The sequence below is a fragment of the Crocuta crocuta genome, unplaced genomic scaffold (genome assembly GCF_008692635.1).
Source record: "Crocuta crocuta isolate KB4526 unplaced genomic scaffold, BGI_CrCroc_1.0 scaffold67, whole genome shotgun sequence".
In the NCBI taxonomy this organism is placed as follows: Eukaryota; Metazoa; Chordata; class Mammalia; order Carnivora; family Hyaenidae; genus Crocuta; species Crocuta crocuta.
The window spans coordinates 2,697,724-2,723,507 of NW_027531896.1; the positions used below are offsets into that span (position 1 = coordinate 2,697,724).

General features: G+C 57.2%; 1 protein-coding gene across 2 annotated transcripts; it reads left to right on the forward strand.

Moving 5' to 3' along the window:
* The first annotated feature begins 1,249 nt into the window (after window positions 1–1,249).
* PROM2 (prominin 2) lies at window positions 1,250–17,212 on the forward strand. 2 transcript variants are annotated; one of them, XM_077773446.1, is made up of 24 exons: window positions 1,250–1,951; window positions 2,598–2,647; window positions 3,032–3,234; window positions 3,330–3,450; window positions 3,729–3,792; window positions 4,080–4,169; window positions 4,462–4,661; window positions 5,014–5,088; window positions 5,867–5,930; window positions 6,084–6,243; window positions 6,538–6,690; window positions 7,538–7,661; window positions 8,167–8,258; window positions 8,378–8,462; window positions 10,839–10,985; window positions 11,488–11,559; window positions 12,366–12,458; window positions 12,595–12,648; window positions 12,969–13,049; window positions 13,267–13,335; window positions 14,075–14,164; window positions 14,398–14,504; window positions 15,100–15,174; window positions 15,355–17,212. In XM_077773446.1, the coding sequence occupies exons 1-23, from the start codon at window positions 1,702–1,704 to the stop codon at window positions 15,161–15,163; spliced, it is 2,508 nt and encodes an 835-aa protein (XP_077629572.1). In that variant the 5' UTR covers window positions 1,250–1,701; the 3' UTR covers window positions 15,164–15,174; window positions 15,355–17,212. The 2 variants fall into 2 exon arrangements, with proteins under 2 accessions (XP_077629572.1, XP_077629573.1); XM_077773447.1 differs by lacking the exon at window positions 1,250–1,951 and having other exon boundaries at window positions 2,968–3,234.
* Window positions 17,213–25,784: the final 8,572 nt, after the last annotated feature.

Sequence of the window (25,784 nt, forward strand, 5' to 3'; positions counted from 1 at the left end):
CGGGGGCCATGGTGCCCTGAGCGCAAGTGCTGGGCTCAAATGAGCAGGCTGGGAAGAGTGAGGGGTGGGCACAGCCCGAGTTTAGCTGTCCTGCACAGTCACAGGACAGAGCGGCCAGGGGACTCCCTCCACAGGCTGGGGTTGGGCCTCCAGGGGCAGTGTCGGTCCTGGATCCTCCCTGGACCCGAGGAGCCGGCACCCCCAGCCCATTCCTCAGGGCAGCCCTGATCCTCATCTCTGAGTCACCCCTTGATGAGGTTCTGTTTCCTGTCCGCACCCCGTTATTAAATGGACTATTCCGTCTAGGACTGTATACTCTGTTCCTGCCCTGAGAAAACTGTAGGGGCCACCATAGGAAAGGTGAGGGTTCTGTCGCAGGCCCAGCCCTGACTCAAATTTAAGTTAGTTCTTTACTGCTGACCCCACCTGCCATGAACAGCCCCAAAACCCCTATGCCCCTCACCCACCCAGTAAATCAGAGCAAAGCTGGAAGGGCAGGGGCTGGGGTGGAGGCCTTGGGGACGGGTCACGGGGGTGACGGACCCAGACCCAGCCCCTCCCTCCAGGGCTCCCACTGGGGAACTGGGCTGCCATGGACACTCACAAACTTCTATTACTTCTTTGAACACAATTAACACATGTTGATTGCACAGAAATTGGGAAGCTTAAGTGAGCAGAAAAGGATTAAAAATCACCAGTATTCTACCCAGAGATGATCCAGGGTTTTATACCTTCACTCCACATAGTGTTTTGTAAGCAGCTGTTTGCACATTTCAGTGCATTGTATCTTTCAGGTCAAAAGAGCCATTTCCACATCATTTTCTTTAATGACTGCCCTGTGTGTCTTGTGAGATGCTCATTTCACCATTTCCTTGGTGGGGGCGGCCATCGGGATTGTTTCTGTATCATGAATAACACTGCCAGAAACATCCCCCAACCGTGTAGCAATACTTCCCCACAGCCTGCTCAGCCACAGGCATACAGCCATTTGCAAAACGGAGACCTGTGAAGACACATCTCTGGCTGTATCCTTGATTAGTTCTTTGGCTGATGACTGGATGGGGCATTGCTGGGCCAAAGGGCACACCTTAGCTGGGACTCACCCGCCGGAACGATTGCGCCTGTCCCAGAGACTCCTCTGAGAGCCACTCTGGGCAAAGCCTGGTGGCCTCTCTGCTCCAGATTGGCCTGGTAGCAGGCGCAGGCATGACCCCAGGGGACAGAGCCGGCCCCAGAGGAAGCTGGAGGAGGAGCCTGGTTCCTGGGTCTGTGCTGCCGTTCCGCCACCCCTAGGGCCAGCGCTTCCCTGGGTGGCTGTTTTCCCAGCCCCAGACTGGACTCTTGGGTTTGAAATTGGGCCACCTCAAACAATCTAGAGCTCGTGAGGTGTCTCCCCTTCCCAGCTCGGAGGCAGCCCTCCTAGGAGGATTTGGGGAGGATAGAGGGCGCCCAGGCTCCCACCCTAGGCCGCTGAGGGCGGGTCCGAGCCAGGCCCGGCCCCCCTCCCCAACGCCTCCGCCCCTGCCCTTCCAGCGCTGCGGGCGGGCGCCCAGGTAGCTCGGGAGCCCAAACCTGTCGGGCCGGTTTTGAGAGCCGCGGGGACGCAGGCTGGTGAAGGATGCACGGCCTGCCCCGCGCTCTGTCCGCACCCCTGGCCGCCTGAGCCCCGTCCTGTCTGCCCCGCAGCCCCCGGGCCGACCCATGACGCGCGCACCCGGCCTCCTGGCGCCCCTGCTGGGCCTGGGGCTGGAGCTGGGGCTGATCCTGAGCCCGCCGGGGGCGGTGGCCTCGGACTGCGGGTCCTTCGGCCGCGCGGAGCACCTGACGTTCGTCCCGGCGGCCAGGGTCCGTTGGCTGGCCCCTCGCGTCCGCCCGCCGGGGCCCCTGAACCCCCTGTACGGCACCGTGCGCCGCTTCCTCTCCGTGGTCCAGTTGAACCCCTTCCCCGCCGGTGAGTGAGCCCCTCCCTCAGGCGGGCCTCGGAGGTAGTGGGTTCCCCCTCGACCGCGGGGCGCGCCTACCGCGTCAGCGGGCACCTGGAAGGCAGGGTCCCCAGACTTCCCCACCCCCGCCTTCCTTCCCAAAAGCCCCCGGGGGCCCACGGGCATCACCTGGAGATCTTCCTGCGTGACCTTGGGCAAGCCCTTTTTCTCTCTGAGACTCAGTCTCTCTGTCCTCAAGTAGAAGAAATTACATTAGAAGCTCTCAAAGACCTGGCTAAGATTTTCCCTGGGCCTAGTGGTGCTAGGGCTTGGGAGGACCAGGAGGGGCTGCAGGGCCCCTCTCAGCCTGTCCCTTACCTCTTGAGGGAAAGGGCTGCTAAGCCAGGCCCCTTCCCTGCTTTTAACCAGGCTGCCCGCTCCTCCACCGCAGGGCCCACCTGGAGGGCTCTGGAGGGGGCGCAGGCCAGGCCTCCTCTCAGCCACTCCCTCCAATGGCAGCCCTGAGGCCTGGACATGAAGGCACAGGGCTTCTCCTAGGGTGCCATGGTGGTGGGAGGAGCCCTTCCGGAGAGCCCACCTTGACCTGGCAGTGAGGGTGGACACAGGGGCAGGGCAGCTGCTGTCCTCAAACCCCCAGCTTAACTCTTTCCTTAGAGCTGGTAAAGACCTTGCTGAATGAGCCGTCCTCCGTGAAGGTGGATGAGGTGAGCCCTGGGGGCAATGAGGGGCAGAAGTAGAAAGGCCTCCTCAGCTCAGGCCACCTTGCTGGGTGTCCCTCAGGGTGGGGGTCTCTGGCATCCCCTCCCCCCTTCCATCCACGCTGCAATCCATGGACCTAATTTCCAACCACAGCTCTGCTATTAACTGGTCCTGGGGTTTTGCAATGAGCAAACCTTGACTTCAGTTTCCTCCTTTATGAGATGGTAAATAACAAGGACACTGTGCACTTTGCATGGGTTCAAGGAGACGTGTGCAAAGTGCCCGCGGTGCACGCATCCCCTCCCCTTCTGGTTTCCCTGTACAGTCAGACAGGAAGCGGCCGCGTTGTGAGGGTCAGGACAGCCCCTCACGCCTGCCACCTTGCCCAGGTGGTGCGGTATGAGGCCGGCTACGTGGTGTGTGCTGTGATCGCTGGCCTCTACCTCCTCCTGGTGCCCATCGCCGGGCTCTGTTTCTGTTGCTGCCGCTGCCGCCGGCGCTGTGGGGGCCGAGTGAAGACGGAGCACAAAGCCATGGCTTGTGAGCGAGGCACCCTCATGGTCTTCCTGCTGCTGACCACCCTCGTGCTACTGTGAGGGGCGCCCAGGCCAGGTGGGAGGTGTGGGCTGAGGCCCGAAGTGCCCATGGGCACCCAGCAAGCCCCTGCCTCCTCTCCCATCCTTGCAGCATTGGTGTGGTCTGTGCCTTTGTCACCAACCAGCGCACGCATGAGCAGATGGGCCCCAGTGTGGAGGCCGTGCCTGAGACTCTGCTCAGCCTCCGGGGCCTGGTCTCCGATGTCCCCCAGGTAAGTGCCGAGTAACCCCCTCACTCCCACGAGCCTGCCTGAGCACCAGCCCAGGCGGGACAGAGTAGAGTGGGACCTGCAAATTAGAAAGGGTGCCCCTTTCAACACGCGCCTGACTGCCCCCTGCTGGAGAGTTGCTATAATACATTAATGCACCCAGGGCATCCTCAGGATGGCTGCCCAGCTGTGTGTGGAGTCCCGGGAGGGCTGGGGAAGGGACAAGACAGGGGCTGTCAGGTGACAGGGAAGAGCAGCCTCATGACCCTGTGTTTTCCTAGGAGCTGCAGGCCGTGGCACAGCAGTTCTCCCTTCCCCAGAAGCGAGTCTTGGAAGAACTGGATGGTGAGGGTTATAGCTGGCTGACAGGCTGGCCAGCCCCTGGGTCCCCTTGCTCAGGCCTGCCTTGGGGGCCCTCTCATCCCTTCATCCTGGGCTCCAGCTGGGCACACCCTCGAAGAGGCCGGGATTGGGCCCCGCTGGGCAGCACAGTAGTCACTGTGTGACAGGACCAAGAAGGCAGGACCTTCCCCGCAGAGCCGGCTGCTCTGGCTGGGGAGGCTGGCTGGCTGGGTGAAGAGGGCCCCTGGGCGTCTGGTGGCCAGCCCTGCAGACGACCCTGTGCTCTCCAGGTGTCGGCAAGAGCATTGGGAGCAGGATCCACACCCAGCTCAAGAGCACCGTGTATGAAGTGCTGGCCTCAGTGAGCAGCCTGGGCCAGGGTGAGTGGGACCCACGTCCTGGGTAGCTGTCTCTTGGGGCCAGGCCCCACCCTCGCTCTGCCTGGGGTTTCTTTTGCCACCTCAGCAAGCCCCACCCATGACTTTCCCATGGTTTTATCCTAGGATTCCCCCTCCCCCCCATCCCTGCCCACAACCTGGCTTTAATGTGCCCTAGGGCAGTTTCCATTAAAACTGCAGAGGTTAATGACCCACATCCCTTTGGCTGGGGGGAGAGGGGACGTTCTGTGCCAATAACAGTGGAGACTGCTCAGTCCGGAGGGGTGTCTCTCAGCCCTGCAGCTCTCCATGGATCACCTCCAAGCCCTGAATAGCACCTTGGTGGAACTGCGGAAGGGCCAGCGGGACCTGGAGCCAGCTGTCCGGGAGCGCCGGGAGCGCCTCCTCGCCCTGCTGCAGGAGCCGGGCTGCCAAGGCTGCACAGAGGCCCAGGGCCAAGCCCGTGCCCTGGAGCTGGGAGCTGACTTTGACCAGGTGCAGGCCTGGGACAGGGCCCCTTGAAATGGGGGTGGGGGCGCTGCTCTGCCTGCTGCTCCAGGAATCCTTGGATGTTTCTGGAGGAGGCAGACTCCTGATCCCTTTCCTCGGTGACTCCTCCCCTCTCCAAGGATTAATGATGGTCATCCTGGTAATGGGGGCAAGAGCTTTCCAGGGCCACGTGCTGTGCCATGAGCTTCATGTATATTAGCTTCTTGAGTTCTCCCTGCCACCTAGGGAGATGTGCCCCATTTTGCACACAAGGACCCTGAGGGTTCCTCCCATCCTCCCTCAGGACCCCCTCAGGCCTCTTTATGGACTTTGTCATACCACCACTACCCCATTTCAGGTGTCCCCAGTGGACGATGTCCTGCATCGGCTGAAGGGTGTCCCAGAGGCCAACTTCTCCAGCATGGTCCAGGAGGTAAGTGCCTGTTCAGTCTACTTGACTTCCCCACCGCCTGGGAGCTCGCAAGTGAGGGCCCTCATTTTCCCCTTTGGGGTGGGAACCCAGTTGAACATAAGACCTGGGTCAAATCAGGGCCTTCCCTCCCATATGGCTCCCTGGGATGGAGGCTCATGATGCCAGTGCTCAAGTGCACACTCTCTGATAGGGGAAGCTGGCCTGGAACTCAGAAGGAAGAGCTGGGCCCCTCAATGTTGGTGGGGGTGGTGGCAAGGGAGAGAGCACACAAACTGAGCCCTGGAGGCACAGCTCTTCATGCAGATGGGCTGTGGGGGAGGGTGCAGCATGAGTCAGCATCTGGAAAATGCCAGAGTTGTGGAAATGGTGAGTCACCTGTGCTGGGCGGCTGGAGCGGAAGTTCCCAGGCAGAAGGAAATGGGAACTGAGGCTGGAAGACTAGGTTGGAGCTGGACTTCAGGGATCTAGGCCTGGCATCGTGTGTAGGATGGGTGGAAGAGAAGAGAGGATGGCTCAGAGGCTACCGCAGTCTCGGCAAGAGAGGTAGGGATAGCAAGGAGGGGTCTTCCAGGAGCAATGTTTTGGGGAGCTGAGTCAGGCTGGGCTGGAGGAGAGAAGAAGCCATTGAGCAAGAGAACAAGGGGAAGCCTATTTCTTGATTTCCTGAGCTGGGAGCATCAGGAGGAATGCCCTGCCTCTGGGCCCGGTAATGTCAAGGGTCCATGAAGCCAGGGCAGCATGTGGAAAGCAGGAGGCATAGCTGCCTTTGTTCTGGCAGGAGAACAGCACCTTCAATGCACTCCCGCTCCTGGCAGCCTTGCAGATGGCCAATGTCGTCAAAGGTGAGGCCCTGTCCAGGGGCCACCCCCACCAAAGAGACTTGTTGAGTGAGGAGTGGGGCAGTGGGTCTGGGCCTGGTCAGAGAGTGGGGCTCCTCTTCGTGGGTCCCCTGTGTTCTTCCTGTACCTCCCATAAGTCTCTGCTGCTTTGGGCAGAGCTGAAGAAGGTGATAGCCCAGAAGCCTGAAGGGCTGAGGACACTGGCCGAAGAGTTCCCAGGCTGGGAGGCGGCCTCTCGCTGGAGCCGGGCGCTGGAGGAGGTGGAACAGAGTAGCCGCCCCTACCTGAAGGAGGTGCAGAGATACGAGAAATACAGGTGCCTGGGAGTCCATGCATGGGGTTGGGGATGGGATAGGCAGCCCAGCCTCTCAGCCACCCTGGGACTGATTTTGAGGCCCCTTCAACCCTAGGCCGTACTAAGCCTCTGCCTCCATTTAAGCCAAGACTCCTTACTCCTCGAGCCTCTGTCTCCACCTTGGCTATGTGCCCTCAGGCAATCTGAGCCTGGGGACCCCACTAGGAGCAGGGGGGCCCCACCTAGCCCCTAGGTTCTATGCCAGCCCATCCTGGTGCCTCTCTTCTCAGTGACACTGCACCCTCTCTGCGGCAGGTGGATTTTGGGCTGTGTGTTGTGCTCCGTAGTCCTGCTCGTGGTGGCCTGTAATCTGTTGGGCCTCAACCTCGGCATCTGGGGACTGTCTGCCAGGGAGGACCCCAGCCACTCGGAAGCCAAGGGCGAGGCTGGAGCCCGCTTCCTCATGATGTAAGAAGGGCTGGGGAGGGAGGAATGGTCTCTTCCGCTGGGCTGCCCAGATTCCTGTCATGCCAATGGACAGCTCCTAATGTGGCTACAGAAGCAAGTCTTGGGAATCAAGAGGCTGAGCTCTACTTCTGGCTCTGGCACTGACTCACTGGATGGCTGTGGGCACATTACTAACCCACCTGGGCCTCCATGTCCTCATCTGTATACAAGAGTGGACTAGAGCAGGAATGGCAAATAAGCAGCCCTTCCGCCTTCCACACCAGTGGCAATTATAGTAACCAGTGGGCACCTTTTCTCACGGAGCCGAACACAGCCTCAGAATCCTTCTTAACCCAGTATCTAGGTAGCACGACCAACAGGGGGTGGCTGGAGGCTGAAATGTCACCCTTGTTCTATTCTCCAAGCCTCAGACCCTGACATGGAGCTGTGCCTATTGCACAGAGAAGCCCTACAGGTCAGCACTGGTCCTATTCAGCCCTTCTAAGTCGCGGCTCCTGCCGTGCCAGGTGGCTCTGTTGAGGGCTGAGCTCTGGAGCCTGTCTCTTCCAAGTCCCCTAGTCTCAGAGGCGGGCAGTGCTGTCTCTTCCAGCAAAGCAGCTACCTTGTCCTCTAGGTTGCTAGGGCCAGCCAGGACACCGGTGATGGGGGGCAGTGGGGCCGGGGGGGGAGGGGACAGGCAGCAGTTCTGAGTTCTTCCCCCTGGCTCAGGAGGCTGAGCCCTCAAAGGGCTCTGCCTTGGGGCCGACTCGCTGACCACGCTGGTCCCCGGATGTGGTGGGACAGAGAGTGTGGTCCAGTGCAGCTAGCCTCTCTCTTCCATCTCAGCCTGTCCCTCTGCCTTCCCCAGGGGTGTGGGCTTCAGCTTCCTCCTGGCCGCACCCCTCATCCTCCTTGTCTTCGCCACCTTCTTGGTGGGCGGCAACGTGCAGACGCTGGTGTGCCGGAGCTGGGAGAGCAGGGAGCTCTACAAGGTGAGCCTGCCCTGTTCCGCAGCCCACAGGGAGGTGGAGGCGGATGAGGGCAGAGCAAGGGGCTAGAAGGAAGTGGGGGCCAGAGCGGGGGAGGGGAAGGAGGGACAGGAGGGTAGCTGGAGACGGCCAAGGAAAGGCAGGAAACCTCAATGGAAAAGGGGTGAGAGAGGGAGCAAACCCATGAGTCCCTGGAATAATGCCCGGGCGCCAGGGCAGGGACCCCAAGAGCTGCACCCAGACCTGACTCCCTCTGTTCTCCTCATATTGAGTCTGCACACTGGCAATCCTGGTTCTCCAGTGCTTCTAGCAGGTGAGCCAAGGTGCTGGCCCGGAGAAGTTTCCCTGTAAGGAGTTATGGCCCAGGGGTGAGGAGGCAGGTTTGGGCTGTAGGCATAGGGTCGTGGTCTCTCCTGTGCCAGGGTGGCATGGGACCAGGCTCTAGGGGAGCTGGGATGGCCTTGCCCTCAGCCTTTTCCAGGCCCATTTCTCTTTGCCCCTTTTCCAGTTTGCAGACACCCCAGGGAACTTGCCCCCATCCATGAACTTGTCTCAGCTTCTCGGCCTGAAGAAGAACATCAGCATCCTCTTGGCCTATCAGTGAGTGGGAAGCCTAGGCTGGGGGGCAGGGTGTGCGGAGGAGCTGAGATGGGTGATGTCAGCCCCCACCCCCCCACTGTCCTTTTCTCTTATCTGCAATGCCCATTACTCCTCCCCAGGCAGTGCAGGGAAGGGGCCGCACTCTGGGGCGTCCTGCAGCTCAATGACTCCTATGACCTGGAGAAGCATCTGAATATCAGCCAGGTAAGGGTACCTTCTAGAAAGTTGTACAGATTCCCTCCTGCAGAGCCCTCTCTTCTGGCCTTGGCTCTGTGATAGGCCCATCTTATTGAACCGGAGAAGTCTGCAAGAGCGATTGAGGTGCCTCAGGGGCAGAGGCCCCAGGTGAAAGCTCAGGGCCTGGCCCAGGGTGAGAGCCCAGGCAGGTTTCTAGGGAGTGTGGGTGGCTGGATGAGAGCCTGGAGGCCATGACCGGCTCTGAGTGCTGTGCTCCGGGAAGAAGTGAACACAGCTGAGGTCGTAGCAGGAAAGGATGGGGAGAGTGAACGAGAGGGCTAAGGCGTGTGTGTCCTGGCTGAGGACAGGCATTGGTTGGGACACTGCAGTCAGTCGTGGGGAGCGGGTGGGGGAGGTTGGGAATGGGTTTGACAGTGAAAATGATGGCGATGAAGTTGGGTGTCCCTGGGGGAGGGCTCACCAGAGGCCCTTGGCTGAGCTCACACAGCCAGTAGGTGGGCAGGATTTGACCCCAGCCCTTCAAGCCTGTTCTGTTAACCACTGGACTTTGTCAGAGGTTGGTGTATAGAAACTGTATCCATACTGGCAAGAGACACTTCTAGAACAGAGAGAAAGACCAGCTACTTCACAGGAGGGGATGTACTTTCAGAATGTAGTTTTCCTAAGGGTGTACAGAAGCTGTAACATATTCCTTCCTTTCCTCTCTCTGTGCTTAAGTGAGGTGGGGGGAGCTGTCTGGACTCCCAAGGCCCCTGGGGAGCCTTTCCCAAGCATGTCCTAGGAAACCCCTATGGCTCCCACCTGCCTCTTCCCTGACCCACACTCCTAGCATGCTAACTCCTGATTCCTCATCCTCTCCAGAAACCCTTCCCACTCCTCTTGAATCTACCAGCCCTTCTCAGCCCACGGGGTGGCATAGCCAAGTGGTTCAGATTTCAGTTCCAACTCCATGTCTGAAAATGTAATCCCATGGCACTTTGCACACTGCCTTAGCTGCCTCCCCCTTCTGCATTCTGCACCTGACCAGACGAAAGGTCCACAGAGCAGCCACAGCCCAGTGTGAGGCCAGAGATACGGCTCCCATGGATGAAGGCTGGCCAGGGAGGACTGCGGCAGGGGACCCGAGCACAGGGAGGCCTTGGTCTGCTAACTGGACGTCATGGTTCTCAGGGGAGGGTCCAGCTCACAGAAGAGTGTGGACGAGGGACAAGCTTCAGGTTCAGAGGGACCGGGCAGCCCTTCAGGGCTATCTGGCAACACACCAAATGTGACCTTAAGAACACTTGTCTTCAAAGGAGATAAGAACGAGCTGGTGATACAGAAATCAGTATGACAGGGTGTGCTTTCCAGAGCACCAGGAGGGCTCTGCTCATCTTCAAGCCTCTCCTGTGTACTTGTCAGTTACGGGGCACCTTATGCCTGAAACACTGCTGTAAGACCCCTGCCTCTGCAAGGATTAGAGGAAAGCAGTATGGCAGGAGGGAGAGAGGTGAGGGGGGCTGGGCTCTGTTAGCTAACTTGCTATGAAACCCTGGGCAAGCGAATGCTCCTCTCTAGCCTCAGTTTCTCATCTGTTAAACATTGGGGCTGAATTTCATGCCCAGTCTCTTCTTGCAATGGTTGGAAAATGCCGAGAGTCCCCTTTTGTTTTTTAATGTCTATTTATTTTGAAAGAGAGAGAGAGAGAGAGAGCCCTCAAGCAAGCAGAGGAGGAGCGGAGAGAGAGGGAGAGAGAGAATCCCAGGCAAGCTCTGTGCTGTTAGTGTGGAGCCTGACATGGGGCTCAAACTCACCAACTGTGAGCTGAAGTCAAGAGTCAGACACTTAACCGACTGAGCCACCCAGGTGCCCTCAAGAGTCCCGCCTCTCTCGGAAATGTGACTGTGTTTACTCACTCATTCATGTGTACACACTCAACAAACTTGTATTGTGCCTACCACATGTGAGCCTCTGCTCTACACAGGGTTTGGTACAGAATGGGCGGACAAGATTCCATTCTCCTGGAGCTGATGGCAATAAACAAGTCCACAAATAATTTGAGAACAACAGATACTTTGAAGCCCTTAACAAGGGTGATGTGATAGAGATGGGCCAGGGAAGCTACTTTATATTGGGTTGCCAGGGAGGGGTTATGTTTCTGTCTGCCAGCCATATAGATGTGGAGGGGAGCTAGGTCTTGGTGGGGGTGGGTTGGAGTGGGGGCAGGTAGGAAGCAGAGGCCTCCAGGGAGACTGTCTGGGGGTGGGAGTGTCCAAAGTGGCGGCACCTTGGATATCCAGAAGGAGGGCCCTGAGGGCCTGGGGACCCCTCACCTAGGACAGCAGCTCTGGGGTCCTGGCTCAGCAACTGGGCATGCCCTCGCCCTGTCCCCCACCCCCTCAGTATACCACCAAGCTGCAGCAGGAATTGCGGAACCTTAAAGTAGACATGAAGCATCTGGACCTGCTAAGCCCAGCTGCCCACCGGGACCTGGAAGCCTTGCAGAGCAGTGGGCTTGAGAACATCCACTATTCCAGCTTCCTTGTTCAGGTCAGCAGGGGGCACCTCTTCTTCCGGAGCATGGAAGAACAGAGGGGCTTGCAGAGGAGCTGGGGCGGGGGATGTCTTGTCTCATCACAGCCCTCCATGCTTCCTTCACATCTCCACATGTCCCTGGGGCCTCTTCCTGTTGGAAGTGTCTGCACACCACATGCCTCAAGCCTTTCCTGGGACCACCATCTGGGCTGGGCCTTAAGGAACAGGCTCCTGCCCAACAGCCTGTGTCGCTGTTCATGGTCCTGAACCCACTGCTGTGGATGCTATGCTGGTGGGAGGTGGCCTCTTCATTGGGTTATACCAGAGGGTGCCTCATTTCCCCCCCTTCTATCCTCATGGAAGATGCCTGATTTATTTTACAGTTTCAGGTCAAACACGCTGTGACTGATGTGTCACAATAGACTCAGGTGGTTTGGGGTACTTCTGAATAGACTGGGAATTTGAGAGCCGGGGAGCCACAGTGCATCCCCTCTTGGCCTCTCCTGTCTGTCTGCAGACCCAGAAGCCTGTGGTGAACACCAATGTGGAGAAGCTGGCCCAGGAGCTGGAAGGACTGGCCCGGACCCAAGTGAGAAGGGGCCAGAGACCCCACTGGGCAGGCAGGAGTCAGAGAGGCCTGGGAGGAGGGAGATGATGGGAGGGCTTGGGGGGCATGAAGGCAAGGACAGGGGATTGATGGCTTCCACCAGTGACCATTGGGGCTCTGGATCCCCTGGCTGGGCTTAAGAGTTTTACAGAATCAGTTCTGACTCAAGCTCTACCACCAACAGCTGTGTGGCCATAGGCAGGTCATTCAGCATCTCCAGGCCTCGGTTTCTTCATCTGCAAAGTGGACTACCGTCCTACCTTAGATCACATGGAGTAACTGCTCTGACATCACACAGTTGGGCAAGTGTTTCTTAGTGCACACTACTCAGGGAATCCATTGGGATTCCCTGTGAGGACAATGCAATGGGCCAGATACCAAGATAGTTGCCCTCGAGGAGCTTAAACTCTACTGGAAAAAATAGCATTTTGTATTTATAAGTGTTTGGAGCTTAACAAGTTCTCTTCCAAACATAGACCCCATACCAACTCTGCATGATGGGCAGACAAGGAGTATTCATGTTTCAGCAGATGCCACTACAGCTCAGACAACCTCTGTGGCTGACTTAGGGGCACCTGGTCAGCTAGGGGTGGACCTAGAACTTAGGCTTAGTGCCCCTAAACCTGGATCAGGCCCAGGAGCTTAAGTTGGCCTCGGTTTTCTGACTCTGAGCCCAGCACTTCCCACATCTTCTCAATACGTCTGGCTGAACAGTTGCATAAAGAATATGTTGGTAAAGGCTGGCCTGTCCCTGGCAGAGTGCCAGTGTCATCTGTGTCTCCCTTCAGGGCAGTTCTGTGCTGGGACAGCAACTGCAGGAAGAAGCCCAAGGGCTCAAAGACCTCTATCAGGAGAAGGTCCTCCCCCAGCAGAGCCTTGTGGTAAGCTTGGAGGCCCAGAGAACCTGGAATCTGGGGAAGAGGAGAGGCAGGGAGGGGTAAAAAACGAAAGAAGGGCCGAGAACCCTCCTTTTCTACCCATCCCTTCCCTTAACCATCCCTGCTCTCTTCTCCACAGGCCAACCTCAATCTCACTGTCAGGTCCCTGGCATCTTCAGCCCCGAATCTCCAGGTGGCTGCCGGGGAAGGGGAGGGTGGGGTGGAGCAGGTGGGCCACAGAGGGAAAAAGGAGGTCAGGGCCTTGCTGGCTTGGGATTTCATCTGCTCTGCCCAGTCCCAGTAGAGGTTGAGGGTAGGGGATGGGAAGAAATGGGAGTGGATGAGCAGATCCTTAAAGACCACCATCTTTGGCCTCTGTGTCCGTAGGGCCTAACATCCCCCACCCAAGGTGAGTATGTGTGTTTTACATGTTGAATTAATGAATGGGTGAATGAATGCATAACATCTCCCTGAATGAGCAGGGCACTAAGTTAAGCCTCTTCTTTTCTCCAGATAGAGACTTCTGGTGTCTTGGACAAGGTCACTTACCTAAAAGGAGAGCTGCCTACCTGGGCCACCAGTATCTTGAGGAATGTGAGTGATAGATGGACAGGAGCAGGGGGCTGCCTCATAGTCAGAGATGGACTACATGCTCAGGCACCGGAGCTTCTCCTCCACCCAGGCTTCTCCATCCCTGTCCCCTCACCTTGGCTCCCAGGAAAGCCAGCTCAGCCTGCCCTGTCCAGCACGGGGGTCGAGGTTGCTGCTTCCTGGGACACCTACCAGTCCTGGACTCCTCTCTCCCCTGCAGGAAAGTGAGTGTTTCCTGACCCGAGAGATGGGTTATTTCTCCCAGTACGTGGCCTGGGTAAGAGAGGAGGTGAGTAAAGGGTCAAGCTCTCCTGGCCTCAAGCAGGTTCCCAGCACTGTGGGCTCTTCACACTGTTGCATCCCTCCTCTGCTCCCAGAGCCCTGTGGGGTGCCCTGGGCCTTCAGTATTGAACCCAAATTCCGAAATCTGCACCCCTGCTTCCTGGCTGGGCTCTGCTCACTCAGCTCTGCCACAGCCCTTCTCTGATGCCTGAATTTGAGCTGGGCTGGCCATGGCTCTCTAGAACACGCTGTCCACACCTTGTCCCCATACCCTTCCTCATACCAGTCCCTTTGCCCAGCTCTCCAAGAGCACCTCCTCCTGCAGGCCTGCATGGACCACAGCCTCTGCAAGCTATCTGGTGCCCACACTAGGCAGGTGGGGTCTTGCTCAACCCTGAGTGTGCGTGTGTATGTGCACATGTATGCAGTGTGCGTGTGTGCACACACACACACAAGTGTTGCCTCTCCAGTGAGAATGTGAACTTAAAGAACAACGCCAGGCACACAGTAGGGACTTAATACATGCTGGTCAATGGGATGGAAGAGATGGGAGTGGAGCAATGAGCCTCTGTCAGTGTGCCCTCATCTCTATGTCCCTTCATCCATGTGTCTGTACAACTGCGCAGTGGCTCCCTACTGTGTCCCTGGACCTAGCTCTGTTGCTGTCAACCTCCTTCTCTGAATATGGGTGTACACCTGTGGGTCTGAGCGTCTCTGCACGTATGTGCCTCATGTTGACCCCACAGGTGACTCAGCACATCGCCACCTGCCAGCCTCTCTCCCGAGCCCTGGACAATGGCCGTGTGATCCTGTGTGACATGATCGCTGACCCCTGGGTGAGTGCCTCAAGCTCATCAGGGCTCATGGATATGGAGACCCCAATGGGAGGGGCAGCACGAGCAGAGCCTGAGGTGAAGTAGGACCCTTCTTGCCTCCAGGCCTGCCCACCAGCCCTTGCCCTCAGCCCGTGCCCCTCATTGAGGCAGTGGGAGGACTAGGGGTTACAGAGCAGGGTGGGAAGATGTTGCTGCCTAGCCACAGCAAGCCGACCTAACGTGCTCTGTTTTAGAACGCCTTCTGGTTCTGCCTGGCATGGTGCACCTTCTTCCTAATCCCCAGCATCATCTTTGCTGTCAAGACCTCCAAATACTTTCGTCCCATTTGGAAACGCCTCAGGTGAGGAGGCTGCGGGGACTGAGGAGGGGACAGCAGGGGTCCAGGAGGGAGTCCTTCTAGTTGCTGGGTTCTACCCCCTGCCCCCGCCACACCCCCTCCTGAGGCCTCCCAGGCAGAGGAGGCTCATGCCTAGCCCTGAAGACTCAACACTCTGAGAAACTACTCCAGAGCCAGAAAGTTCTTTTATATGTCTGCCCACGTCCCTCTTCTTCTTTTTTCTTTTTTAAGTTTTTTATGTTTATTTTTGAGAGAGAGACAGAGCACGAGAAGGGGAAGGGCAGAGAGAGATGGAGACACAGAATCTGAAGCAGGCTCCAGGCTCTGAGCTGTCAGCACAGAGCCCAACATGGGGCTCGAACCCACAACTGTGAGATCATGACCTGAGTGGATGCCAGATGCTTAACCAACTGAGCCACCCAGGCCCCCTGCCCACATCCTTCTTGTTGCAATACATCTACCCAGGCACCGCTTTTAGGAACTCTTTCCACCCCTGGAGAGTTTCTGCAGTGGGAAAATCAGGGCTCTGGGCTTGTCCCTGTGTCAGGGCTACGGGTCTGTGCCTAGGTGCTTACTCACTCTTTCTGCGACATCATAGCTCCACCAGTTCTGAGGAGACTCAGCTCTTCCACATCCCCCGCGTCACATCCCTGAAGCTGTAGGACCCCAGTGGGTGAGTGCCAGGAGCGGGGGGAAGAAGGGAAAGGAAGGGTTTGGGATCTGGGGTCTCTAGGGCCCAGGAGGGCAGGAAGGTTCTGGGACTCAGTGGGGTCTGAGTGTTGGATCTGGCCCACCCAGCCTGAGCCCTGCCCCCTGCCCCCACCTCACCTGTTTGGCTCTTAATCCATAACAGGGATATTTACTGGCTGCAAAGTGATGCCTGATGCTACCTGCCTCCCTCCTCCTTTGACTTGGACTTGACCAGAGGACGCCTGTTGCTCTTGCTCAGAGCCCAGACTGGCATCAGGCTTGGATTATCCCTCAACTCCACTTACCTGGCCCCATTTTGCCTATTTCTTTCCCACCCCCTTGCTGCTCACGAACCCCTTTTTTCATCCTCAAGTTTACATGTAACTTGTGTTGAGGGACAGGAGCCAACAGATTTTTCCAGGAGTCAATCCCTTACCCTCCTCACTGCACTATATTAGCACCAGGAAGAGCCTGTTCTCTACCTACTGGAACCCCTTCCTCAGCCCCTTGGGTGAGACGGAGGCCCTGCCCAACCCCATTCTGTCACCATCTGCCCCACCCTCTGCCCACTCCTCTTCAAGCTCCTGCTCCTTTTCCTCACCAGACCTCCCCGCCCCCAACCTGTCCCAGGTTCACTCTGCCCCAGCCTTGTCCTCGCCCCAAGGAAGCCCTTCTCCCCACTTTGTCCCCTCTCTACCTTATCCCACTACCTTGCTGGTTCCCAGGGACCCCCTCCTGCCCAACCAAACTAATTATGTAAAGCCACCAAGTAGGCCAGGGGCCACCAAGGCTCTGCCTCACAGTGCTTGAGCCCTCCACTGCCCAGGGACCTAGACCCTTCACAGGCCCTGGCATGGATTTCTGGCCCTCCAGTGGAGTAAGGGAGGTCTCTTTGAAGACTGAGCCCCTTGCCTGCACCCCGGGCTGGAAATAGTGTTGTTGTCCTGCAGCTCTTCTCTGAGCACTGGTTTTCTAGGAAGGGACTTGGGACCCCCGAAGGTAGCCTCTTTGACAGTCCCCACCCAGCTTTCCCAAGAGAGATCTGGTGGCCACAACGGGATTCCCCTGTAGCCCTTACTCCTTCTATCCTATGCATGTGGCAGAGGGTTATCCCTAGTCCATCCCTGGGCCCTCTCTGCCTGCTGGATGCTGAGTTCTAGAAACAGGGAAAGGGAGGAGGAGAGAGAAGAGATGGAAAAAACCTCAGATCCATTAAAGTGCTCTCACTTCCTAAGCCTTGGCCTTGGATCTTTGACACCAGCTTTCCCAGGCTACAGCCCTATACACAAGTGGTGTTTAATGAGGGTTTTTTCTGGAGAGGAGAAGCCAAGGCGTCCTCTGACCATAGGCATCCAGGATCACCCCAGCAATCAGCAGGTGGGGAGTGGGACCCACTCTGGGAGCAGGCAAGACCTGGATGCACGTCCTGGCTTTAATGCTAGGTAGCTAGACACCTTGAACGTGTCATGTGTGTTCCTTAGACTTCAGTTTCTCCATTTATAAAATGGAAAGAGTAGTCACAACCACCTCCTACGGCTGTGACATTGCATGGAAAGCCCTTGGCATGAGACTGGCACAAAACAAATGCTCAGATGCTGCTTTTTTTTTTTTTTTTTTGGCCATGACTGTTCTAGGCCAGGGTCCGAGCTGGGTCTTAGCAGGTACAAGGGAGGAGGGGGATGGGTCGCTGTTCAAAGGTGCAAAGCCCTTTAAGATTGTAGTCTGCTGAGTCTGGAAGGGTGTCTATGTCTAATTGCATCTTACAAAGCAACAATGGATTTGCTACTAGAAATTAGGATCGTGCGTAGACATGCACTGTCATTATTGCAAGCACGCTTGAAACAGGCATCCTTGAATGTAGCACAATTGCTTCTTTTTGGCTTTTCCCAAAGCTTTATTGGCCATTTCTCACCCATTGGCCTATGCAGGGGAACTGTGGCACCCTGCATGCTAAGAATGAAGTTGATGGGGTAAAAACAGAAAGAGGAAACGATTAAAAGTCATTTCTGGCTCTCCGTCAATGTGCTCTACCTTATCCTTCATGCTGCACAGTTATTTTCATAACTCCCTGATATGGAACCTCTTTGAGTCTATTTCTAGAGTCTGTTGTTTACCTTGGCTTTTGTTAGTTTTGTCTGTCTCCTCACAGACATGGTGATTTTCGACTGAATGCCACACACTCTGTGGGAAAACCTATAGAAATAATCTGAGGCATGGAGTGAAGTGAGTCTACCTCCATGAGGATTATGTTTACATCTGGCGGATGGCTCAGGATCTAGCAAACCAGGATTGTTTTAATCCACTTTCAGGACTGAGATGATTTGCAGTCCCTTGGAGTGCTTGTCTAGTTCCAGTTCCTTTGTTTTCTAGGGGTGAATACCCCTGGGGTCCCAACCCCAAGCATAAAAGATTTGCCAGGCACCCCCTCCTCTTGGTAGACCTAGTTTTTACCTCTTTAGGTAACAGCTAACAGCTCTGCTCAGCGCTCTTGGGCTATCTTCTGGGGTTAGTGGTCCTCCCAAGGAGGAAGTAGTCCCAAAGCCATGTGCCTCCGACTTTCCTTCTTTTCCAGATCTTGGCCCTGTGATTCTTTACTGCCCTTTTGCTCTCTGACACCTCCAATCAAACTTTTTAAAAAATATTTTTTGAATAGCTTTTAAGTTATCCTTAGTTCAGAATTCAAGCCAAATTACCTAGTTCACCATGATCAGAAGTAGTAGTCCTGCAAAATTAACTGATTCTCCCCACTGTGACTTGGGAAAGGCTGCATTTGAATTTAGAATTCAGAAATGTTGGCCCAGCCCATTGAACACTGTTCAAAGGAGCTTAGTTTGGAGAGTAAGCTGTAGGCTCTGGTAACTGGACCTGGGGGTGGCCCTCAGCAGGTGACAGAGAGACAAAAATAGCCACAGAGAAAAACATATTACATATTTTCCCAATTTTAAAATGCTGGGATCCTAAAATGCTAATCCTACTTTATGTGTGAAAGAAAGCCCCTTTGTGGTCCCATTCTCCTGTTTTTACGATGCTCCCTGAAGGCGATGGGGATTTTCATCCTGGCTTCACTGTGGAGCAAATGAAGCTCCAGAAAGCTATGTGGCAGATTCAACAAGGACTCACAAGTTGAAGCCTAGCCGGGCTTTGGATTCAGGTCCCCTGATCCTGGTGGCCCTGGAGGTTTCCTTCTGGGCACTCTGCCAGTGCCTATTCCCCAAGGGTGTGTGGGAGGGGGGCCCTGTCTCCAAGGAGATTTGATCCAAGTGTCCTTGCTGTCCCTGTGGCAGCAGGGATGACAGATGGGAGGCCCTGGGAATTCTGCCAGGTGCTCCAGCCTGGCCATCCCAGAGCACAGGCCCTGTGGGCCATGAGCGCCAGAACTGCCAAAGAAATGCCACGTGGGCCTGGCCGTCTGACGTCCCAGGTGGCTGGCCAGGGCAGTTTCAGCTGGCTCCAGTGTGCAAAGGAAGGGGCCAGCCCAGGCTACCTGAGGGGATAGAGAAAGAGAGTTAACGCGTACTGAGTTTCCGAGTATGAACCAGGAAGTGTGCTAAACACTTCACATGAACGAACTCAGATGCAGGCACTGTCATTGACCTATTTATGGCTGAGAAAACTGAGGCACGGAGACTGGGTATGAGCTGAGTAGAAGGGGCACAACTTAACCCAAGGCGTCAACTGATAGTGGCATTTCAGGCAGTATCTGAATTCTCTGGGGTCAGCTTGAGGCCCAGCGCCAGAGGATCATGGAGAGTGTCCCTCTTTTCCAGTCTCCCAGAGTCAGTACGTCTCTACTTTTCTCGCCTGGAGATGTCTGCCCAGGCCCAAACTCCAGGGATTGAACTGGGAGGTTGGTGGCCAGCCCGGTCCACATAGCATGTGCTATTGGATTGAAGCCTCTTCCTCCTGGTGCCCAACCCTCCCTTGTGCTTCCTGAACGTGCCGCTCCTGGAGCAGCGAGCATTCGCACTTCCTCACCTTCCAAGTGCTGACCAAACACTGCTGTCCCCTGGAGGAAAGTGGGGCATGTGCAGAGAGGTGACCCACCCACCCAGCCCCGACCTCTGCCCACGAGTGATGCAGAATTTAGGTGACCCGAACCCTCACCACACTGAGGACACCCAAGAGTCTGATGTTGAGGTTAGACCAGGGAGATTTTGAGGTGAACTAAGTCCAGGGGTGAGGGTGGGATGCCCATCCTTCACTTCAAGCCAGAAGGGAGGGGGCTTCAGAGAGAGCTTCACGGTGTCCCCTGCAGTTTCAGAAATTGGGTGGACTGATGTCTCACTGCCAGCTGCACGCTCTAGAGAGCAGGAGACAGGCTGGCTGCTTTGCCAGCAGAGCCAAGGAGAGGGCTGCTGGCCTGGGTGACAGGTCGCACAAGGGGGTCAGCGTAGGCCCTCGGGCCAGGCCCCAGGTGACGAGGGGGTCTGTGTGGGTTCTCGGGCTGGGTCCCAGGAGGCTGCCTGAGGAGTGAACAGACCGCAGAGGCGGAAGGTGAGCTGCCGCAGGGAGCCCCCTGGGACCCGCATGAGACAGCCCAGTAAGGGGGTGGCCAGGCCCTGGGCCCCCCTGAAGGTGCCCGTAGGAAGAGAGATCTAAACCTCCCAGACCAGTTCCAGGCTGGCTCCTATTCCTGCCAGGTCGCCTCGCCCGCCCTGCGGACCACAGGCGCCACCCTACCCGAGTGAGACTGCTATGCGAGAAGTGACAGAGGAGCGGGCGGCTTTCTAGGGCTGCCCGGTTTCCATCCTGCCGCCAGAGGGTGGGCAACAGAAGAGATTTCAAGGATCAGTAGAAGACACAAATAAGGTGACGGTAGCTTTCCAATTCCACAGCTATGCTGGCTCAGCGTAATGGTGATGGCCTGAGTGCTATGGCAACCCAGGGAAGGCTGTTTGGGGGCAGCATACATTTCTTGAGCTCCTGTGAGGAGGGGACTCCACATGTGTGGTCAGACTCGTCTCCACCCAGAGGGGCTTTCGTCACAGGCAGAGGCTCCTGGTGGGGTGAGGGCCCAAGCCCTGAAACTCTACTGCGGATCTCTCTCTCTCTCTCTGTCTCTCTCTCTCTCCCTGCATCACCCCCTTGACCAGGGGCCGGCAGAACCAGAGCCCAGAAAAAGGGCCCAGGTAAAAAGATAGACTGGGGACTCCATAGAGCCAAGGTTTGGAGTGCCTGAGGATGAGGGCTTTGAACTTGGCCCTGGACTGGAGAGGATTGTGAGCAGCACTTGAGGAAGGTCCGGAAGACCCCAGGCCTCGTGGGTGGAGGTGGTGGGGGCCCCTTACGAAGGTGGGACTAGAGGGCCACCTGAGGATGCTCACCACTGCCACCTCTCAAATGTAACACAAAGAAGCAGCCTTCCTCCAGGCTTAGCACGATCCCTTCCTTTCTCCCTTGCAAACTCCCCCATCCTTGGGTTCCTCCTCCTACCGGCCAATGTGAGGAAAACCACAGCTGAAATCCATCAGGCTGAAGTGTTTGTAGCCCACAAGGTGAGGCTCTCTTGCAGCCTTTCTTAACCTTTTTTGGGTCTGGTACACGGCCAAAGAATCTTTGGAAACTCCCAGACTCCCTGTGGGGGAAAATGTGCCCCCCAAGACCACACCTCAGCCCAGCTGAGGCCCAGGGAAGGAGCCCTGATCCTGGAGGCCCTCCAGCTCCATTCCTTCCTGCCCTTTGTCATGCCTGCATTCCCCAAGGGCCCGCAGAGGGACCCAGCTGGAAGGGCCTGGGGCTCTGGAATAGTCCTCAGGGTATGGGGGGCTGGAGAGGAGAGGAAGGGGCACACATAGTCCAAATGAGTGTGGCACGCGGAGTCTGTCCTTGCCTCCTTGCTGGCAGCTGCAGTGGGAAGTCCCCGAGGCCCAGCGGCATGGGGGCCTGGTGGGGGAGGGCGGTTGTCCTGTCCTGTTGCTGCTCAAAGCTCCTTCCCTTGGAAGAAAGCATCCTCAGTAGTGGAAGTTCAGTGGGAGGCCCAGGTAGCAGGTGGGTGATTCTGCGGAGGGCGGTGCTGGCCTGGCTAGTGGGCCTCTCTGGCCCAGCCTCCTCGCGCCGTGCCACGGGAAATGCCAGGCCTATCCCGGATGACGCGGTGGGTGTTCCCTAGCTGCTGTGTGGAACATACGAGGTGGGGCGGGATCCACCTGGTCGCTTTGGGATGAAAGGGACAGGCTCGGTGTTCCGGTCTGTCCCTTTCTAGCCTATGACCTTGGGCAAACCCTTCAACTTTTCTGGGTCTCTCTTTCATCATCTGCAAAGTGAGATAATGACACTTTCCTCCCAAGGCCACTGTGAAGACCGAATGCTCAGGGAGTCCCTGCTTGCGGGAGCTTTCTCAGAATACAGGTGCGGCGCGCAGTGACTTGGCCCCAGAGAGCCTGACCCCCGACAGACAGCCTCTCACCCTCTTCCTGGGGCTCTTGGCATGAGGTCCGACCTGTCCAGCAGGACGGGCCCCCTGGGTTGTCTCCTGTGCTGGAAGCAGTCTTTCTTGCCTCAGTGGGTCAACAGCTCCAGACTATTTTCTTCTCCAGAGGATCTGAAAGTTGGAGCTAAATGTCTGGCTCAAAAAAAAAAAAAAAAAAGAAAAAAAGAGAAGGGAGAGCAAGTGCTCCCATGCATGCTGCAAAGGAGGGGGGTGTCTCAGGCTCTGTTGCCATGGGAACCGCTGGCACAGGCTGGCTCCTCGGGGTGCAGAAAAGGGAAACTTGGCGGAGGTTTTGGGCACCTGGCTCCGGGGTGGTTTCCCCGGGCTGAGAGAGTGGCCAGGACTCTGCCCTCGTGAGGGGCAGGAAGAATCCCCCTCCCAAACTCAGGGACCCTCACCCTTTTCCTCCACTTCCACCCCCCCCCCCCAGCAGATCTGGCAAGGTCCCTCAGCCTCCCTAATGTGGTCCCAACCTCGGACCCAGCTGGGGACAGAGGCCAGGCCCTGGAGAGACTGGCTGCCTCTGCAGCATAAGGAGCTTGGAAGGGCTCCCCACTGCAAGGCCCCATGTGGGGTAACAGGGAGGCAGTAGAGGGTGGGGGAGACACATGAAAGAGCTGGAAGGACCCCTGGGTGTGACCCACATAATGTGGTCATGGTGGCTGTCACCCTTTCCAGCGATGAGTCCCCATCAGTGAGGCCATTTCCGATCCAGAGACCCAGAATGATGTCCCTAGAAAGGATGGCCCAGCACCCGGGGTGGCGGGAAGATGTCTGCAGGGGGCACCAGGTGGACCCCAGGCCTCCGTGGGGCCAGATCCCTCTTTGCAGCCCATCTCCACTAAGATGACCTGAGGTTGTCTGTGCATGGGGGCAGCAGGGAGGGGAGGGGCTGGCCTGTTCTGGAACTGCCTCAGGGGAGGTTCTCCAGGCTCCCTGCCCAACACCCCGCTGGTGCGCTGGTGCCTTGCCGGAGCTCTCCTTCCCCACCCCAAGCAGAGGCTCTCTGCACCCACCACTCCACCCTCCTGTGACCAAGGTAGGGGAGCAGAGGGTGTGTGCCTTAGAGAAAGAGATAGACAGCGGGGGAGGCAGAGAGAGAGATGCCAGCCCCGCAACAGAAGCAGGAGGGAGAGCCAAGAGCCGGGCAAAGGGGCTTCCGCAGGCTCAGAGGGAAGTATTAGGAACCATTTATACCCAGAGTGGGACAGAGAGCCTGGGAGGGGGACTGAGAACCTATCCGAGAGGGGTGGGGAGGGAGAGAGGGGGAGGGAGGGAAAGAGAGGGAGAGGGGTTGAGAGAGGCAGGAGGCAGAGCAGANTGCCAGCCGGCCCGGCAGTCCTGTTCTCAGCTGCGAAGAGGGGAGGCCGGCAACAGTTTCCTGCAGCGCCCAGGATGCAGCGGGCCAAGGTAGGCGCCGGAGGGGCTGGGGGCTGGCCCAGGGGTGGGGAGCCAGGGCTTCTGAGGGTGGCCCTGGACCAGGGGGGCCTTGCTGTGCTTCCTCCTTTGACCTCAAGCCCTGTTGTCCCCTGTAGGGTCACTTTTGAAAAAGTAAGTGCTGGGGTGTCCTGTCTGGGAGGCTAGACTTCTGGGCCCCCCTGTGGACTGGAGAGGCTTTAGGTGTGTGTGCGATAGAAGTTGGACAAAGGAAGAGCTTGGGGTCAGACATGCAGCTGGTCCTGCTCAGTTAGGTCCCTGGGGCAAGTGCCTGGGGGGCCGCTGAGCCTGAGCCCACAGCCCTTAGAGGTGGGGGAAGGCTGAGTGCTGGCAGCGGGGTGTCGGGCTTGAAGCGGGGGCAATGCGTGCATGTTTTAATTATTCAAGTAATTAATGAATGCCACTTCCCAAAGGGCTGTGAGCCCCCTAACAAGGACACGTGCTCATAGTCCCCACTCCGTGTGGCTGCTGGGAGGCTGGAAGAGAGCAGGCAAGGAAAATGCCCAGGATAGAGTTCAAGGACTAGTGGCAGAGTGTTGGGAGACTGAAGAATAAGTGAAGAAGAACGAGGGAAAGGAAAACAAGCTGAATCTCAGAATACTGTTCACACTCAGAAAAAAATCTGTCCCGATGCCTTGCAGGCTTCTCACATGTTTGGGACAGTCTTGCTTGGGAAGGAGGAAGAAGCGTCAGGCTTAGATCTGGCTGCTCTTAACAGAGCGCCCCCGACTAACAGCGGTTTGAGCAGGGTTGGTCACATTTCTCTCTCAGCCTCAAGTCCGGAGGGAGGCAGTAGAGGGCTGGCATGGAAGCCCCATGGTCAGCAGGGACTCAGGCCTCATCTGTCTCACTGGCTTCCATTCTTGAGGTTACCTTAAAGTCCAACATGGCTGCTGGAGCTCCGGCCAGCACGTGTAGGCAGCAGGAAGTAGAGCGAAGGACAGGCAAAATGATGCAAATAAAATCAGAGTCTTGTGAGCAAGGAACGATAGACATTGGGCTGGCGTCGAAGTCTCCCTCGACCTTCACCCCGCCTCTCCCACCCCCAGAGCTGGATTCCTGCCCCTCTTTCACCCATGAGAACTAGCAGCCTAGAGTTCCAGGCCACACTTCCCCAGAGCCTGGGCCACCCCTGCCCTCTCTGATCCAGCTCCCAGGGGCGCCAAGAAGATCAGCAGAAGTGATGACATGAAACCCTTCGAGCACAGCAACAGGGCACAGTGAAAGATGCTTTCTCACCTGTCTTCTCGGGTCCCCCCAGCAGCCTCCAGGGCAGAAGCAGAGAAACTTAGTGCCTTGTCACCGGCATACACGCTATGCACTCACTGCGCGCACACAGCACAGCCAACACAGGTCCTGTACAGGCACGGGCGTCAGCCTCAGCGCGCACTGCACAAGCGTGCCCTGTGACTGTGCCCACGGCTGACTTGTGCTGCACACACGACCAGCACGCACACAGAGGCAGGGGTTTCACCACTCAGGCTGCACATAGGTGCACACAGCCCACTCCGTCCACCAAACAGGAGGCAGTCCTTCTTCCTTTCCTCTGCTGGAGGTCACTCCCTTCCCCGGCCTGGTGAGCGACTCCAGCAGCCTCCCAGGCCCCAGAGGATCTCACTGAGCCTTATGCCTTCCAGTGGCCTTCCTGGCCTGGCCAGAGACTGGAGTGGGTCCCACACCTTCTGGTGCTGGGCCAGGCAGGGACAGAGGTCCTAAGGGAAGCCACCACTGGATCCCTCACCAAGGTCAGCAGGGGGACTGCGAAAAATAATCTTCCTCTCTCGTGGCAGCAGGACTGCAATGGCTGCCCCCAATAACATGCCGTGGGTGTTCAGTCCCTTAGTCTCTCCATGCACTACCCCGTCCTTTGTGGATCCTTGTGATGCCCTGGGAGGACAGACACTGCCCCTTACCCTTCTGCAGACACTGAGGCTCAGAGAGGGGAGCAGCCTGTGAGCTCTTAGGGGAAATAAACCAACAGGGCCACAGGGTCTCCCATGGCAGGTGCGAGCTGTGGTCCTGGGTCTTCAGGGAGTGATGTCTTCGTGGCCCGGCACACGCACCGGGAACAGCTATCTGCCCAGCTTCCAACCTTCTTGCAGGCCACTTATGGGAGGTGGGCCCGAATTTGCTCACCCATTTTCAAAGATAGAGATCAAAGCCCCAAATTGAGATAGGGAGTGACGTAGCTCTGACGTTGCTCAGGTGGAGTCTGAGAGAAGGGCGGGGCTGAGGGGAGTATCTCTGAGGTGGCGGCCTCTCCCTGCCTGGCCTCTCAACGGGACCTGCACCCACAGCATCTCCCTGGACCCCTGTGCAGCCCGCGACGTAGTTCTTGGTATCGTACCCACTTATAGATGAGGAAACTGAGGCCTGTCCTAGATTGCAAGCTAAAACGTGTTATAGCTGGAATTTGAACCCTGCGCCATCTTACTCCAAAGCCCAGTTCCCAAGGGCTTGGTGGGAGGGCAGGGGGATGTCCTGGGAGAAGAGCACAAAGGGGGAGTGGCGCCTTGTAACCAGGAAGCTGGGGGAGTGTCCCATCCCAGCTGGGGGCTGGCTCCATGGGTTTGTGGCCCGTTGTTCCTTCTGAAAACTTCAGTGAGCACACAAGCCAGACCCCAACCTTGGCCATGTCCCCTGGTTTAGCCATGTGACCTTGAGCCACAGGTCCCTTTCCGGGCTGCAGATCCAGAACTGCAAAGGCAAGGATCCCAATCTTTTGA